This window comes from Rhamphochromis sp. 'chilingali', assembly GCF_963969265.1.
Source record: "Rhamphochromis sp. 'chilingali' genome assembly, chromosome: 22".
In the NCBI taxonomy this organism is placed as follows: Eukaryota; Metazoa; Chordata; class Actinopteri; order Cichliformes; family Cichlidae; genus Rhamphochromis; species Rhamphochromis sp. 'chilingali'.
The window spans coordinates 6,878,917-6,897,803 of NC_137950.1; the positions used below are offsets into that span (position 1 = coordinate 6,878,917).

An 18,887-nucleotide genomic window follows, 5' to 3' on the forward strand; every position below is an offset into this window, starting at 1 on the left:
GCTATGTGCTGAGCCCATTGCTTGCTCACATTACACACATGACGTGCATACGTATGTCCTCCCACACTTCCAGTTCCATAATAAAGATGGTAGATGACACAGTGTTTGGCCTCATCTTAGGCAGTACATACCTCGACAAGGTCCCAAAAGTGGCCCACTGATGCCCTGCAAACAACCTCGCATTAAAGACAAAGAAAACAAAAGAAGCAATCCTGGACTGCAGGAAGTGCAGACCTGACCACTCTCCCATTTTCAATAATAGAGACTGTGTGGAAATAGTCCACAGCTTTAAATTCCTGGGTTGCCACGTATCTGATAATCCGTCCCGGTCCATTCACACCACTGCTACGATACAAAAGTCACAGAAACATCTGTGACTCCTAAAAAAAGAACAACCCATGTGTGAAGTTGGCGATTATTTTCCACCACTGTGTGACAGTGCATTTTTTCACTGTCTCTCAGTGTGGTATTCAGGCTGTTCAGTAGCCTGAAAAAAGCCCTACAGAGGGTCATAAAGTCAGCGCAAAGGATCATCGGCTGCCCTCTTCCTTCACTCGAGGACATTGCTGACATCTGCTTCCTCTCCAGAGAACATCATAATATCTATTTCTTACCCCAGTCATCATCTTTTCGACCTTTTGCCCTCAAGGAAGCGGTATAGGTCAATTAAAACGTACAGAAACGGATCCAGACCCTTGATAAACACTCAGTGTTCTTTACAGCTTAACACCATTATGTGTGCAATATTGTGTCAGTCAGTGCAGCACTTGACTTTGGACTTGCACTCACAGCATCTTATCACACCCTGCCTTGGTCTGTTTTCTTTATGTTGTGTTGTTTAGGACTGGTGTATGTACTGAAATTTCAATCTATCACTGTATGTAGTGACAATAACAACGTCTTATTTTATACAGTCAGCTGCCACTGTAGTACGGGGTTAGCAACTTTTACTTTCAGGACTGACTAAATTCTTCATTACACCAACACAGCCAGCCTGAACTGCTGATGCAAGACAGGATGGGTCTATGCTTTCATGTTGTTTATGCCAAATTCTGACCCTACCTGTACCTATGTTAGAGCACAAATCAGGACTCATCAGTGCACACTTCCAACAGACACATTTCCAATCCTCTTTTGTCAAGTTTTTATTTATTTATTTATTAACCTTTATTTATTTCATTGTGATTTAACTCTCATTTCCAAGAGAAACCTGGCCAGGACCTCACACAGGGTCTGTCTTGGTGAGCCAGTGTGAATGTAGCCTCACCTTTTATTCTGTTAGCTCACAGATGGGCTACAGCACCCGATGTGGTCTTCTGCTGCTGTAGCCCATCTGCTTAAAAGCTTGACATGCTGTGTGAGATGCTCGTATGCATATCTTATTTGAAATAAGTGGTTTGAGTTACTGTTGCCTTCTTATCAGCTCAAACCGATCCAGCCATTCTGTTTAAATCTATTATTTTAAAAACAAAAACTCATTTCCAGTATGTAAATGTAAGCAAACCATTTCCTGCCTTTATCTTCAACATAATGCTACTCATTTTTGCACCTAACTGCAACAAAATGTAACATCTTTTGGATCGACCCTTCACCAGAAACTCAGCGAAATCATAACTGGAAAAATGGCAGATGCAGTAAATGTCAGTCATTCTGTCTCCTGGTAAGTATTATGAGTGCCTTAGCAATTAACTCTATAGTATGTGAAGCCGCTGAGGTTCTTCTAGCCTGAGGCCTGAAATCATTAGCCATCTCCCAAAGCACAGCAGCGTGTTCACAGATGAACTGCTTCTGATGAGTGCGGTGGAGAGCGCTTCTGTATTTGTCCAGTCCTTCTTTAAGGACTAATCTCTCAGTGCTGGCTGGGTTTGCTGGCAGAAAAACTCTTATGTTTTGCTTTTATATCTGAACTCTCTACCTCTTTAACACAAAGTCACTTTTAGCTGTGTAGTTTGCTTCACTGGAAAAGGCAAACTGATCCTGTAGGCTGAACTGAGCGCCACAGAGAGAAGAAATACCCATTAGCTGTCGGGGTTATAAAAACATTCTTCCTTGCACTCACAAATCCTACTTGACACTGGATGCACTTAAATAGAAATTGACTTTTCTGTCAGCTGGATGGTGTAATAAAGACAAATGAAAATGCACACCTTACCCCACTGGAGAGTGAGATGTTCTCACCCAGCTCTTGTTTCCATAAATAAACAGTGTTATGCCATCCACTTTAATAAGAGTGGGCAGAAGTACTTGAATTAAAGTGCGCAGGAGTGAAGGGAGCCAAAGTTGGGTGATTAAACATAATTTAAAAAGCAAGCAGAATAAATCTCACTAACCAAATCACAAACATGACGAGAATGCGGGTCACCACTTTTTTCCCTTTATTTTGTTGTACACACAGTTGTATTTTGATTTAAATAAATAGTAATAATATTTTTAGGCAGAGAAAAGTGCGACAGTGTCATTCAGTAAGTGCGCAGCACATGCTACACGTTACAACAGTGCAAGAACAGACCTGACGTCTGCATTTAGGATTCATTCCAGCACACGATCAAGCAACGCAGGGTGATTACAGAACATACAGACGCTGCGACAGATGGCTCGCAGAAGGCTCGGAAGGGCTGCATTGAGTTTAAAAGCTGGTGAATTTAAAAGTGTTAACCTTGACTGTGTGATTCATTTTCATGACGCGCTGCCTTGTTTATCACTGCACAAACTGTGGCAGACACAATGGCTACATCTACTGGCCATTCTGCAGAGCTACACTCATGTAGTTGAAGCCCTGGTGCACACAGAAGTCTGGAGGGGACTAACTAATATAGTTAAATTCCAGATGCAGTCCAGTTGCTGCATAAACATAAACATAAATGAGAGAAAAAAAAGAAAAAAAAAAGAATTACACACAGTCTGCGTTCCCAGAAAGGTCATCAAATAGGAAAACACACATGCATGGTTCACTGAGCTGGATAGATAAAAAACAAAACAGCATCAGATTGCACAATAAACATGAACTGTTATCTAGCAGCTCACAAGTGTTGAACTAGAGAAGGTAATCCCTACAGCACATGCTGTTCAAATGATTGCCCAAACTACTGCAAACACATGCCAGTTTTTGGCAGGAGCTTGAGAGATTTCTGCATAAATATGAGTGAGGACAATTTCTTTGGCATAGGGACCCTACAAAAGGGTTCAGCACCATCACTCTCAATGGCGATCTAAAAGACATTTTAGAAGCTTTATATAGGTTTGCAATAAATAAATACAAAATGTGTGTTGGGTAGGATTAAAGGCCTAGACCAAATTGTAAATTAAGAACAGATTTGAACAGTCACTATTAAGGGGATCACATCTCATAAATAACACACAGGATTTAATCTGCACAGAAGTCAATTAAAACCTGAAGATAAGCTCAAAAGGCACGGCTTTTTATAATCCCACAGGTCAAATTTCATTCAGCAGCTTTATGGTCAAGGTCAGGATCATGCGTTGAGGAAGTAAATGAGCAGATTTTACCCAACTGGTAGAGATCATTCAGGGGATCGTGCTCTGTCATTAGGTCTGGAACTTCATTCATTTTCCCTTGGTTCTTCTTATCAAACACTGCTGTAATCTGAGCCAGCGTCTTGCCCTTTGTCTCTGGCAAGGTGAGCCCCAGAAACACAGCAGATACCAAACAAACACAGAGGAAAGGCAGAAAGCAGAGGTTTCCCAGGCCATTGACGATGAAAGGTAACAGCATTCCCATTAGGAGCAGGCTAATCCACATTAGAGAGCCGGCGATCATGTAGGCCGCTGGACGAGCCGTCTGATCAAAGATCTCAGCTGGTAAGATTCCTGTCACTCCGGCTGGGCCCAGGCCAAAGCTGAGGATGTAAGCGAAAACGCACACCATGCTGAGGTATGCCATCCCTGTCACTTTGCGGCTCTGGAGTGAAAGAGCTACAGTAAAAACTATAGACCAACAAGACATGAGACTGTAACCCCCGATGAGAAGGTACCGGCGACCCACGCGTTCAATCAGGAGGTTACTCAGAATGGAAGCTGTTAGCTCAGATGCCCCCGTCCCAATGGTGACGTACTGAATTTTCTCTGGTGGGATCCCTGCTTCCTGAAAGATGTAGGAAGCATAGAAGTAGATGGAGTCGTTTCCACAGAGCATCATGGCGCTGCTGGCGGCCATGACTGTTTTGAGTTGTGATCGTAAATTACGATCCTTAAACAGGGCCCAGGGCGTCTTAGCAGAAGATGTAGCTCCAGAATTTATGGCTGCGGACATTTGCTGCTCCTGAAGCAACTCCTCCATCTCCAAAACGGGAGCCTCCCCGCCGCGGAGTCTTCCAAGAGCCTGGAGACATGCTTCCCTGTCTCCCCTGTCAATGAGTAGGTACCTGGGGCTTTCGGGGAACCAGGGAAGGGTAAGGAGCTGGACCAGTGCTGGCAAAGCATTACTAGCCAGTAAGTAGGGCCAAAGAGGCTCACTACCCAAAAGCTCAGTAAGTCCCACAACCTGACCCAAAAAGATCCCAAATGCAGTAAAGACGGCAGAAGAAAACGCCACAGCACCTCTGAGGTGTTTGGGGGCACTCTCTCCAAAATACATAGGCTGGACATTCATGCTGACACCTGAGTTCATCCCCACCAGAAAGCGAGCAATGATGATCATCTCAAATGATTTTGCCACCCGGCATGTTAGCACCAGCACAGCAGCAGCAAACATGAAGGAATTGTTCAAAAGCAGCGACTTTTTCCTCCCAAAGCGAACTGACATAGGGCCTGCCAGCAGGGCCCCAAGGAGGCCACCAAGAGAAAAGGCTGATACTATCAGGGTCCACACCAGGGTCACCTCTGGGATATCCAAGCCTGTACCCCAGCGCTCTATGTAGGTGTCATTAATAAACTTTTGGATGTAGCTGGTAGGAGCGTTGATGATGGAGATGTTGTAGCCGTACTGAAAGGTTCCTCCAATGGCAGCACAGAGCACAGTCAGTCCAAGAGTCAATCCATTGCCTGAAGGTTTCCTGTTTTTTTCTGGTACATTATCTGCAGACTTCATCTCAAAGCAGGCTCTTTAAGTGGAAGAGCAAACTTGTCCCCTTCCGTTAGTTGTTCAATCAGTCCAAACCTTTTATGTAGCTTAGAGAGGCGTTTTTCACTCATATGAGACTACGGCTGATCTCTAATGCGGTTCAAATGAAAGGCAGCGTGATTCTTCAGTTAGAGCCGGGGTTATATAAATCTGCGCCTTTTCCCTGAGTCTAACCTTTCAGGCAACGTCCTACCCGCAAGAATTCTGCTGCAGTGATCCTTCCCCAGTCAAATTTAGAGTTAAATTTAAAAGAGTCAAATTACAGAAATTATTTAAAAGAGTAATAAAAAGAAGTGAAACCAGCTATGGGAAACAAGTATTATTCAGAAAAATAAATCCTGCTAGTCTAAATTTAGATAATTATTTTCACCACCTTAACGGATGTTTTTGCATGTGTGAGGCGCGTACAGAGTGCTGATTGGTTCAAACTGCTTACGTCATTTTTGTGCGATTACTACTGTCGCGAGGAAAAAATGTAAGTGAACGCAGTCGTTTTAATTTGTTTCTCTTTTGTATTTGGCTTATAAATTGCAAATCACTACACGAAAGTGTTAACGCGAAAGGTACTGCTTTTAGCTTTACACGAAATTGTTAATAAGCAAACACAATATACAGCCATATTATTATTATTTATATATTTAACCAACGGTAAGCTAGCTAACTTTTGAGCTAGCTTGATTTTGTTTTGCATTTTCTATGAGTAGATATACTGTGGCCACTCAGCATTTGTCCTCATTCTTAAAAATGCATATGTGGCGATTACAGAAATGTGTTGCAGAACTGCTCAAAGAGCAAATGAACGAGGGTTCGCGAGTTTCCTACAGAATAATAACAACAAAAGGAAGTTCGTTTTCTCCCCCTAACACAGAACTATTGGTAGCATCTATTTGACAAATCGACTAAATTAATTTGTAGCTCATGTCAAAAGCGCAAAGAATTATGCTTCCATAAACAAGCGGTCATTCTTACCTCAGTGTTGGAAAAAGTGACGATGCAGATGCTTTTGCACAGAGACGGAAAGACGTTACTTTAGCATCCCTGTAGTTACATCAGTGGAATATTATTTAACTGAGAATAAAGATCCTTTTCCCTCATATACCTCAGAGTGTTAGTTACCTTTAACAACTGGGATGTGATCAATAGCAGGCAAGGAGTTAAAAATGGAGAAATGACGAACGTGTTCAACATAGTCTGACTAAGCCAAAAGTTTTGGAATTTTGATTTAATAATTAAAACTATGATAAAGGGGAAAATCCAAAAAAGTATCAGTAATATAGGTAATCAAGATTTAGGTTCAAAAAGCTAGAAAGGGACAATATAATTCAGTAAAAATGTAAGATTATTTACAGCCACTTATAACCGTACTGCCAAAATACTGTAAATTTCAACGGTGGCTATGAAGATAATGTATGTGTGTAAAAACATAGAAAGATGAAGAAAATTTGCAGGTCCAAAATATAATATAATATATTTCAGTGCAGCATATTTTGAAGCCACCTAACAGTTTTACCAGTGTTTGTTTAAAGTTAAAAACTGCCTGTCCAATAAAACAAAGAAAAAAGTATAGTCAAACAGTATTTGTTGGAAAAAGTTTATTATTAATTTTCACTATGACATAATCTTATCATTTCAAGTAAAATGAGGTTTGCCTTCAAAAAATATTAAAAAGCTGTAGTTTGAGTTTCCCTTCTCTTCTTTTCTTGAGTTACATCTCACATATAGACCAGCTCAGCTTCAAGCCTCTTTTACTCCATTTTTGTTTTCCTTACTTTTATACTTTGCAAGTCTGCTTGGGTCCCGCTGATGTAAATTTTTGGAAAGGTAGTGCAGATGTTAACCTCATGTTATCATATGACGTGAAGGACAATAAAGCTCCTTGAATCCTTGAGATTTTAAATAACCTTACCAAAATTATAAAAAAAAGTTGTGCAGGCTAAAATAGAAATGTTCCTTCAAAATCTAGTCCGTAAAGGCCTGTAATGTAGTGGGGATGGAGCCGGACTCCCTTAAGGTGGTGTCAGAGAGGCGGATGTTGTCCAAGATGAGGACAATGCTGGACAATACAGCCCATCCACTCTATGACAGGAGCACGTTCACTTAGAGACTGAGTTACCCAAATGCACCGCTTAATAACACAGGAAATCATTCCTGCCTGTCAGTTTGCATGGTTTGATGTTACTGTATGCAAATGATAATCTATTTTGGCACAGTGCAAAGGTGTTGGGGATGTCTGGCACCCTAAATCTTAGATCTTTTTGGTTTTTTTCTCCTTTAACAGGGCGCCTTCTCCAACAAAAAGGAAGGACGATGACAAGAGCAAACAGCGCAGCAAGGACAAGTCAGGAGCCACTAAAGAGGGAGCTGACAAAGGCCGGGGCCGAGACAAGAACCGCACCCGACGCAGCGCTTCTAGCAGGAGCAGCAGGTCAGATCACTAACCACCTGTTCCCCTCTGGTTTGAATGAGAGTTAGCTCATTTTAATTAAAGCTTTGGGACCAAACCCTTCTATTGCTCCCCTCAGCAGATCATCCATTTAAAAATAAATAAATAAATAAAAAATTATCATAATGTTCTCTTTAGGTCGAGCTCCAGCTCCAGCAGCAGCAGCTCAGGTTCCAGCTCTGGCTCCTCCAGCGGCTCAAGCTCCTCTGCCTCCAGTCACTCTGGCTCCTCCAGCTCCCGCTCTTCTTCCTCCTCATCTTCATCATCCTCACCCAGCCCCAGCCGCCAACGCCACAACAACAGACGACGCTCGCGCTCAAAGTATGGAAGCGTTTACTAGGAAGCACCCAAAAAACTAAATGTAGTAAGAGATTAGCAAGAGGTTGTACATTGCCTGTTCAGTGAGTAATCCTCAGTGAGTCTTGGTTCTGGTGATGTTTTCATAAAAAGAACTTAAATGTACTTGAAGAGTTTTCATATTAGACGCTGTCATTAACAGCTCACATGTTAAATTAAAGTCAGATGTGATTGTAGGTCTAAATCGCCAAAGAAGGAAGGCAGGGATCGACGACGCAGGAGTCCCACACCCAAACCGACCAAGGTCTTCCTGGGTCGGCTGACCAGAAACGTCATCAAGGTACATTCTTAACTAGAAGTGCTTAAAAAGATGGGTTTTTTTGTTTGTTTGTTTTTATTGTTATCACACTGGCTCTTTTGCTATGTCACAGAATGTTTTTTGTTTTGCTTTTTTTTTGTCATCCATAACATAAAATTTCAAGTTGATAAGCCGTTAGCTCCACCAATCAGGACCTCTCTGAATATATTTCACTGTTACCCGGAAACAGAAGGTGGAGGCATCAGCTACCAATGCTACAGATGGAGGTCACGAATGAGCAAACTGCTTTCAAAATGGTTTTAAAATGATGACATCCTTGTGTTACTAGTGGAAACATGCTGTTATTATTAGCATTAACAGGAATTTTTCCATGTTTACTATACATATTCCTGATTTTGAGTGCACCTGTGACTGCACCATTTGTGGGTAACTAGGGAATGACGTCATTCACAGAGCTTTCTGATTGGCAGAGCTAACTTGAAATTTCAAATAAACTAAAAATGTAGTTATGGATGTATTTTTTTTTCTTTTATCCCCCCCAGTGGTGGAAACTATCTTCCATACTTTTGTATTTAAGTCATAAAAGCAGGGAATCTTTGTGTGATGTATACAAGCAGTGTGCAAATGGATAACCATGAAGCCAGATTTTCTTTCACACCCGATTTCTGTTGATACGTGCGTTACGATAGATCCTGAGGGACTTTAGGACACTGCAGCCAACAGAATAACAAGTAATAAACATACTGCTTAGTCACAGCTTTAAACTGTGAGCAGAGTTTATTTTCACAGTTCTTAAAAAGTTTTTGTGTTTACAGTTTGTATTGAAACTTTTTGTTGATTCAAATGAAGAAGAGGATCGTAGGGATGGTGGAGAGTGCTCACAGGGGACTGATTAAGCCTTTGTTTTGGAGTTTGAGTCAGCAGCATTAAAATCTCTGGTAAACACTGTTAGCTACAAGCACAGTGGCCACATTTCATTTTTGTGAAAACTTAAGATATTTGATCATTTGTAGTTGATTGTAAAGCAAATCTTTGTAGTTGCTTAAAAAAAAACAAATGTAGGCTGTAATGAAATGCTTTGCATTTCTATTATTACCTTAATACTTTTACCAGTACGCTCACGAAACAAGCATGGAGTTACTGATTACACTGAATGCGGCTACAAAGAACTGATAAGGTGTTAGCTGCAAGAAGGTATTTCTTACTCTAATAAGTATTAGCAGCCTTTCATTCCCTCAAATCCTGTTTGTTTTCTGTCTCAGTACAGAAACTTGTTCAGTCTTTTCTGGATAATTCTGTGTGTTCCAGAATTTTTAGGGAGACTGAGAGAGGATTAATGCTGCAGATGATTCAGAGTGTGTAGCTGTCCGCTACACTGTTAATTGCAGAACAGTGGCGCTGCATCTGTGGACCTCTGGAGAAGAGAGGAGGGGTGGCGTGGGGGGTTCTTGATGATTTAATTCATTGGTTTCCCGCTTGATAAATAATAATCATTAAAATATATATTCAGGCTTTCATTCTAATATATATACAAATTTCCTAAATGGCATTCTATAATATGTCATATGTAATGTGTGTCTGTGTGTAACCACATGTATAACTTTTTGTTGGTGATGCTTAGACTGGCCAGTTACACAGAAATGACCCCCAGAATGAACCCAGCCGTCATCCAAATTCAGGTTCAGATTTCTTTACTGTCATTCAGTCAATACATCACAGATGCACTGCTGAACAAAATTAGGATCACAGAAAAACAAACAAAAATCGGAGGTCAGGTCATAGCTGTCACAGAGCCGTACTGTGCTGCACGCCAGTCTGTGATAGCTTTTGCTTAAAGGTAGAAGAGAGACCAGTCTGTGGCAGGGGTGCCTGCTGTCCCTGGTGATCCTTTTTGCCCTTGACAGGTGGCGTTGTTGGGCCAGGCTCCCAACAGGTGGCAGTGAGACCCCATTAATCTCAGCTGCCATCGCCACGCTCCCCAGTGGCTTTCTGTTTGAGGCACTGCTGCTCTCATGCCACAGAGTGTTGGTACTGCGTGTTGGTGCACTCTGTGTGGTGGCTCTGTAGGAAGTGGTGAGGACAGATGGGTTAAGATGAGCCTTTTTTTAACCTCGGTAGGAAGTGCAGGAGATTTTTTTTGAAAACATAGGAGATGTGCAGGGGTCACATGAACCCCCATGAATATTATATGAAGCACAGTTTCCACACCAGTGTTGATGATATAGATCGGGCTGCGTATAGTCAAATAACAGCTCTTTGGGGAGGGGGGTTCACTTTCAGAATAAGATTGTCATTGCTGCAAAAAGTTTCACCTCCTTGTAGTCCTTGTTATTATTTTCCTTGTTAAGACTTTGATGAGATGTTGAATTTACAAAGTAGTTTTCTGAGATCATGCAGTGTTGTGGCTGTGAGGTGATCCTGGGGCCTGTTCTTCGTACCTCGCTAAGTAAGTTAGCTGGATTAGATTGTTGACGATTTCGCGTGATCTTGGATCGTTCGGTTCCCCGAAGCTCATCCGGGACTTGCTGTCATAGCAACAGAGCCGTAAGCGTAAACCTGCTCGGGAGCAGGTTTACTTTATGTAAACAGGATTAGATCGCGGCCACGCAGGTATGTCCGCTTCATTTATACGAAAGCAACAGCGATATTCCACCACTGTTTCAACATAAATAAATAACATCAATGTAACTAAAGATAATGCAGCATTTGATCCTTTCATTGATTTCACACAGATACATACAGGTCATATCCTAAAAAAGGGAAATGTACTATTAACATTCTATTACATGTATGTGATTATTACAGATGTAATTCATATTTCAGAGTAGTAATTGCAAATCACTTCGTGTAATCAAGATGAGAGACCACGGCTATAAAAGCGAAGGTGGATTTGGGAAGCCTGTCGCAGCCATGTCCTGTCCGTTTACGCGAGCCACCCATTGCGGAAGGTGCAAGATTGATAAGGAGAGTCCTCAGAATTCAGCGTATATTGCGGGACAGACAGGATCCTTTAGCTCAGCGCGACAGTGTGCTCATTGAGAGATATCGATATTCCCGTGAGGGTATTATTCACTTAACCAACTTGTTGACGAGGGGGTGCAGGACCACCACCTGTCTTTTTTTTTGCTCTGCCCTTTTCTTGGTTGCTGTTATGAACAAACAAACAGATTATTTCAGGGTCTCTTTCCAAGAGACGAAAAGCAATATAAGTGATAAATATTACCATTCTGTAGAATATTTTTATATTCCACTTTTACTTGTTCCCATGTTCTAGTGGGTCCTGTTGTGGCTCTAATGTGAAAGGGGATATAATATAACAATATAATATAATTTAATATAATATTGGATAATATAGTGTAATATAATAAATCTATAAATAAATAACAAAGTGACTGAATAGTGGTATTGTCATGCGCTTTGGGTGCCTTGAAAAGCGCTATATAAACCCACTCCATTATTATTGTTATTATTGAATTACTTACGAGTTTAATTTGTCAGCAACTTTCTGCCAGCCCTCTCTCCTTGCTTTTGCAGCCTTTGCAGTGTTCCCTTGCGTTTTAATTAAACTCTGAAACTCCTGAAATCCCTCAATCAAGAGTTCTTGCTCTGCTGCCGGAAAATACCGAGCGCGCCCCTTCGACATTTTCGCCGACCAATCAGCGGGTTGCCGATCAATGTTTCTACTATCGATGCGTAGCCCCTTTTACGACACCCAGTGATGTCACATTACTGCGTCCAGCTGTACTAATCGTCAACAACAGGTGTGTTCGGGGAACCGGATTAGCGAGCTCACGGTTAGCGCGATGGTTTGGTCTTGGATGTGTCATTTGATCTTGGATGTAGTGAGCGACGTACGAAGAACGGGCCCCTGGAGTCTGTAATACATGTAATATCCTGTCCCAGTCTAGTTGTATCTCTATGGTCCTGAAATTGATTCTATAATTTGGGTTTTTGTGACTAAGGGCCTTTTTTGCCACTGATTTTCTTATAGAGGTTGGCTCTTGTAATTCTGAGGGCTGCTTAATCTCCAGAATTAAAAGCAGAGTTTCTGTCATAAGGTTCTCACTCACTCTGATATTGATACTTTTTTTTTCTTCATGCAACCTCAGCCACAACTGGTCATGACAGGTGGCTGTCTCTCCTTGATCCTGGATCTGAGCTCTGAGGTTTCCTCCTGTTAAATTTTTTTTTTCTTCCTATTGTCACCAACTGCTTGCTTATAGGGTTTGATTGTTGATGATTTTCTCTGTATTACTGTAGGGTCTTTACCTTACAGTATAAACTACATCCAGGTGACGGTTGTTGTGATTTTGTGGCATATGAATAAAATTGAATTGAAATTTTAGATCTAGCCACATAGAGCCTTAGCATGCTCCTCAGTGTCTGTGTCCTGAGCCCCTCGAAGCACCGATCAGTCTGTGCAAATCCTGCAGTGCTGCTCCGTAGTTCTGATGACCAGAGGTCTGTATGCTGGAATTTACAAGACAGAGACGTGGTCTGATGAGTTGATGGTCGGGGCGGAGGACTGAATGCTTTGAATGCTGCTGTTATGTTTCAATAAACACAAGTAGTCAAGTATGATGGACCCTCTAGCTACAAAATCCACGTTGGAAAAAGTGGCGGAGAACTTTTTTCATAACCATTTGTTGGTTGTTTTGTATCAGGTTACTGTCACAGCTTTGTGTCTGTGTAACCGTGGATGTAAAGAACAGTGATGGAAATTACTGAGTTTGCTGAACGGCCAGCATTTAATGGCCAAGTCCTCAGTGTGTGGAGAACAATGTGATAGGCCCTGTTTGTGTCCATGCACCATCTGTTGTTAATGTGGATACCTACTCCACCACCACAAGGAATGCTGCTTCTGTGTGACGTTTTCCCCGCTAAGCCTCATCTGTGCAGTCGTCGGGCTACTGAGACTTTAAATGAGCAAAGATTTCAAGTTCAAGCAGAATGATGAATGAAGTCTGTAATCAGCAACTGACAACCGGGAAACCACAAATGGATCAAAAATCAAAAGAGGGCTCACCAAAGACTTAATCCAGAGATGGGCAAGCAGTGGTCACGTGATCAGGCTAAAAGAATCAGTTCTACCAGGAAGAACAAATTATTTTTGGTTTAGAAGCTGAAAGTTACTCACAATAAAAACAGCAGGTATCTCAAAGGTTTTCTGTGTCTTTTAAAGGAGCACATCCAGGAGATTTTCTCCACATATGGCAAGATCAAGATGATTGAAATGCCCATGAACCGCATGCACCCTCACCTGTCCAAGGGGTACGCCTATGTGGAGTACGAGACCTCCGAAGAGGCAGAGAAGGCTCTGAAGCACATGGACGGAGGTAGGAAGGACTGAAGAGATTGTTTCAGAGCCACGTTCTGAGTCATGTGCTTAAAGTGGATCAACTCTCACGCTGATGTCTTTCAGGTCAGATCGATGGTCAGGAAATCACTGTCACAGCTGTGCTGACTCCCACGGTGCGCCCCCCTCCTCGCAGGCTTTCCCCTCCCCGGAGGATGCCTCCTCCGCCCCCGATGTGGCGCCGGACTCCCCCTCGTATGAGGAGAAGGTAATGAGCAAATGATGGGCACCCACAGTGGAGAAGGGGGAGGAGGAGAGAGGAAACCTTTACCTCTTCTGTTATTTATGTTCTTTTCTCTTAATTTCTCTTTTTCTAGATCTCGGTCTCCACGCCGACGGTCTCCAGTGCGGCGCAGGTCTCGATCGCCTGGCCGCCGCCGCCATCGGTCGCGATCAAGTTCCAACTCCTCGCGCTAGCGATCGTGAAGCCTTTCCTCTCCCTCGCCTCCTCTGAATTTATTCTTTTGTTTTGTCCTTTTGATCAGAGCAACAAAAAATGTGAAAGAAAAATGTTTTTGTGTTGTTACCTTGTTAAGTGGCGAACACAGGAGCACCAAAGTCTTTACCATTTTCCCCAGTAAAGACATTCAGGCGGTGTTTTATGATAATAAGACGTAAGAATTGTGTTGAACTTTAAATGCGTCATTTTTAATGCATTGAAACCTTTTCATTATTTTCTAGTATTTTTGTTGTGTTCATGTATTTGAAAACAATAGAAACACAAAACTGTAAAAGAGCCTAAAAGGCAAATCTTCATGTGTCCCCAGTAAGAAAAAAGGCTGTGAGATCAGAATAAAAGAACCTCTTGTATGTTTATGAACCACAGTGGGATTAATATGAAAATTGCAATGCAACCATTTCCTAGTTTTCAAATCATTATTGGACCTCCGTCCTTCAGATTAACAGTTTCCTTCTACTGCCTGTCCCTAATTTCTGTTGTCAGTTATGGTGTTGGGTAGTTACTCAGTCATATGGCAATGAATAGCCATTATTGCCATTGCATTTACAAGTGCTATTAAAGCTTAGATAATCACACTAATCTTTATGTCTATCATATGACCTATCCACAATATTACTGTCTTGTAATCCTGCCACGACCTTAGAATGAATGACTCCGTGATCGTTACTAGATGGGTTGCTGTTGCTCTACCCTGAATGCAATAAGCTCTATTAGATAGATCAGTGAAGACACGACAGGAAAGACATTCTGCAAAGGGCCGCAGGTTGGACTCAAACCTGGGCTTGCCACTCTCAGCCATATGACATGAGGTCACCCGTTCAACATGCTGAGCTAAACCAGCACAAATAAAATCAGTACTTAATTATAGTTCCAAATGAGTTGAAGACATAATTCAGACATGACAAAGACCTGTGGGCTTCCTGTTTTTGTCTGAATTCTGATAAAACTTTTTAGTGGTGTAGTGAGGGGTCAGACTGTTAACTAAATTATATAATAACTAAATGTTAATTTGACCGAGTCTTCAAGGTGAACTCAATGATTTATTGGTTGAAAAATGAGAAAGAGGCTTACAACTGATAAACTATAAGTCTTACGAGTGAGGTAAGTATTAGCATATAGAGAGTATCATATAAAGATTATATATAAAAATTTACAATGTCACATTTGACCTCTGACCTCTCCTTCAATAGATGGATCTGAAGGTCAAAGCAATAATAATGCTGTAGAGTTATTCAAAGCTGTTTCTTTCTGCCATTGTTTCCATCGACAAGATAAAACTATCTAGGGAGTAATATAAGGGGATTCTAAATATCACATCATAATTTAGTTTAAAACCACTTCCTTCTATCATCATCATCACTCCCTGAATCCAGAGACTCTTTAGCATCGATATCAGTCATCCAGGTGCTTGGAAGATGACGTAGCAGCTGCGTCAGAAGGATGGACAAATGTCTCACTAACAGTCACAGTAGTGGATGTTTTACTGTCACAACCAGAGCCAAAGACCACAGCTGAATTCCTAAAATATTCACATGAAATCACGCTGGATGCAAACACAACAAACACATCCACACTGCAAAACCTTTCTAACCCTCAGGTTAAAAAAAATCCAGATATAATGAATGACTCTGACATTATGTAAGTTGCCGAGTACTGACAGCTTACGTCATTATTATAGGTACAATCTGTAGGTTAGTGAATTCCCTTCCCTCTCTACTGACTTCTGGTTATATTTTGGGTAAGAATCAGAAGGCTGTTTTCTCCTTTGACATCTCCTTTGCTAAGAACTCATACATTTATTCTGCCACTCTGGCATAAAGGGCTATAATGGACACTGGACTGAATATTAAAAATGCCATATCATGCAATAGGCCTGTAGCGAGTAGGTCACCGGTTATGATCATACTGTAAATCTTTAATTGAGGCTGTCAGAAGCTGGGATGGGACTGACTCACTGTAACAGCAGGTGGTTTTTTTCACCTCGCTTTGTAATGTTGCATCATATTTTATGACATTGTTAATGTAAATTGCCAGTAAATATTCAGCTCAGAATGCTTTTTTGCAACCAGAGGAGCCACCTGCTGCTGGCCTTTAGAAAGTTACATCTCCTATACTTAAACAAATGACTGAGACTATGGCTCCAACATCATCAGATCAGATGAATAATAACCATCAATCAAATCTAGCTTTTTTAACATGCTACTGACAAGACTGCATCATTGTTTTTCAAGGAAACCAAGCAACTTATAGTGACATGGGGACCTCTTTTATAAAGGAGATATACTGGACAATCTATTGCACAACCACACTGAAGTACAGGTGTGTTCCTCTTTCTTCAAAAAAGGTCTAATTTATACCACATTGTGTTCCATTATATTCAGCATGTTGTTTTTTTCCTTACTAAAATAAAGATGTTTTCCTGTTAACCGATATACAGAAAAGGTGCCAGCTCTTCCAATACTCAGTAAGATGTTCGCCCATGCTTTCACCGGTAAATAAAATCATGCCCTGTGATAAATGGTCTGCTCCACACAGTTTTACATGTTGAGATTATACGCGTATGATCTGGAGTCAAATATTTGTATTATTTAAAATTTGGGAGTGGGACTTGCATTTTTTAAGCACAGGTGTGCAGCTCATATGAAACTGTACTGCTCAGTACAAACCTCCCTCTGCACTCAGCTGCAGAAATCTGCTGTTGTAACATGATTCAGCAGAAGGCATCAGTATATTCAGGGAGCTTTCTCAGAGGGAAAAAGACAAAGTGATATCTGGGCCTGGGATGTATGTCATTTATTTTATTATGCTGCTGATCCTTCCTGGACAAAGTAAGTCTGTTTCACAACCCTTTGTAGATAACTGTGAATAGGACAGTAACTTGTGGTAAGTCACCCGTGAAATTGTTTAGACGTTTGTAGATGGGATGAAATGAAATCAAATAAAAACACACACAAAAAGCACTTTTGTTCACATGGCGGTTTCATTCTATGATCATATCTACACTTTAATAGACTGCTGTAAAATTGACATGATTTTACATTCTGTAAACAGCAATGCATTCTGGGAGCTTGAGGCAGTTTTTAGCAGTAAATCAAATACACACCTTATTCTGTAAACTTCAAATTCAAACATACACTGTGGGATTATTTTAATTTAATTTAACTTTAATATGTTTTGTTTGTTTGTTTAGGTGCTTAAAATTTGGCATTTCTGAAAGTAATGTGAAACATATGTTGCCACTAGTCGTCTACTACCATGGTAAGGTTAGCTTAATTGATGCTAGTTAAAAACTAACTTGATTATTTCCAATGCCCTCATTAGTGAATGTTGAGGAGCTTTTGGCATTGGCATACATAAGGTAAGCTTTAGGTATGAATTTAGCATTTTATTCATGAAAATTGTCCGCGCAATCCTGTAATTACTGATCTTTATTCCAGTGTTATGGACATATGTCAGCACTAAGTTTAGGTCCATATCTTCTGCCTAATTTACCGCCTCCTGCTCTTGATTCCCTATCTACATGCTCACCTGCAGCCTTCTTTATTGCTTCTCAGGATCTGCTTTCATGTCACCCGTCTAATCCTCAAACTCCCCTGTTTCCTGTTAACAAGGTACTAGTTAGGTACTAGTGCTGCTACCTGCCTCTTCATAGACACTTATCCTAAATACCAAGATGTCTTTTTGTGAAAAGAACTCAAAAATAAAAATAAAACGTATTATGATGAGGTAAACAAAAGTATATAGTTCATTATATGTACACTTGTTTACTGCCTTATCATATGGTAGAGTTTACAGGCTGAAATGTTAGACTTTTAAAGCAAGTAGTCACATGTATTCAAGCATATTGGTTTCAGAATCTGTGCAATTCTTTTGAACCTATTTTAATGGAAACATGTCAAATAACAGCAAAAACCTGACTTGTGTAATATGTTAAAAGTGTGTGTAAAAATAATAATATGTTGGCTTTAGATCATATATTTGTAATCTCCCTGTGAGTTTAAGACAAGCATGGCCAATCATTATGAACTGCTTTGGCTTTAAAGCATCAGTGTACACAATTCAGTAATTCCTTAAAATCTCCAGAAAACAAATCTAAACAAAAAAATCTGAAAGAGACTTTTGTTTATTTATTCATTTATTTAAAAAAAAAAAACCAACAATCATATATGACCCCCTATGAGCAAGCACTTTGGCAACAGTGGGAAGGAAAAACTCCCTTTTAACAGGAAGAAACCTCCGGCAGAACCAGGCTCAGGGAGGGGCGGCCATCTGCTGCGACCGGTTGGGGTGAGAGAAGGAAGACAGGATAAAAGATATGCTGTGGAAGAGAGACAGAGGTTAACAACAGATATGATTCAATGCAGAGAGGTCTGTCTATTTGAGACAAAGCCTGTCTGATCTAGGTCTATCAGATCCGGGATAATTGATTCCAGTCTCTTAGCTAATATTGAAGCAAATAATTTATAGTCCACGTTAAGGATAGAGATTGGCCTATACGAGCTGCATTCTTTTTTATCTTTGCCGTCTTTTGGGATAACTGCTTCTCTCCGAGATTGTGGGGCTACTCCTGTTCTTAGTGTATGATTAAAGCAATTAAGCAGCACTGGTGTTAGTTGCGTCCTAAATGCTTTATACCATTCGGACGGATAACCGTCTGTGCCCGGTGCCTTATTCACCTTCAGCCTGGAAATGGCTGATGTAGATGTCTTCATTTTTATTTCAAAAAATGATTCTCTAGCGGTGGTCCTCGGCCCAGCTGTGGTTAAAGGTGTGGCGCTTGCCGTTTTCGCAGTTGGTTCTGGCCCTCTTATTTGATGTCGCAAAGATGCTTTCATCTGGCTTCCTCTTAATTGGCAAGATGGAATTTTGTGTCCTGTAGCTAGTGGTTGCGCAGGATGGAGCCATAGAATCGTGGCGTTTCTGCTGGTCATG

The 18,887-nt window shown here is 41.0% G+C and overlaps 2 protein-coding genes across 2 annotated transcripts; one reads left to right on the forward strand and one right to left on the reverse strand.

Annotated features, from left to right (window-relative positions):
- Positions 1-2,369: 2,369 nt before the first annotated feature.
- On the reverse strand, positions 2,370-5,334 carry LOC308390610 (solute carrier family 2, facilitated glucose transporter member 11-like). The gene has a single exon (XM_080872799.1). The coding sequence runs from the start codon at positions 5,045-5,047 to the stop codon at positions 3,443-3,445; it is 1,605 nt and encodes a 534-aa protein (XP_080728925.1). The 5' UTR covers positions 5,048-5,334; the 3' UTR covers positions 2,370-3,442.
- Positions 5,335-5,522: 188 nt separating this feature from the next.
- On the forward strand, positions 5,523-14,315 carry LOC308390611 (RNA-binding protein with serine-rich domain 1-like). The gene is made up of 7 exons (XM_080872800.1): positions 5,523-5,555; positions 7,359-7,505; positions 7,662-7,844; positions 8,058-8,160; positions 13,322-13,475; positions 13,562-13,703; positions 13,813-14,315. Coding segments are annotated over exons 1-7 (831 nt in total). The 5' UTR covers positions 5,523-5,553; the 3' UTR covers positions 13,913-14,315.
- The last annotated feature ends 4,572 nt before the right edge of the window (positions 14,316-18,887 follow it).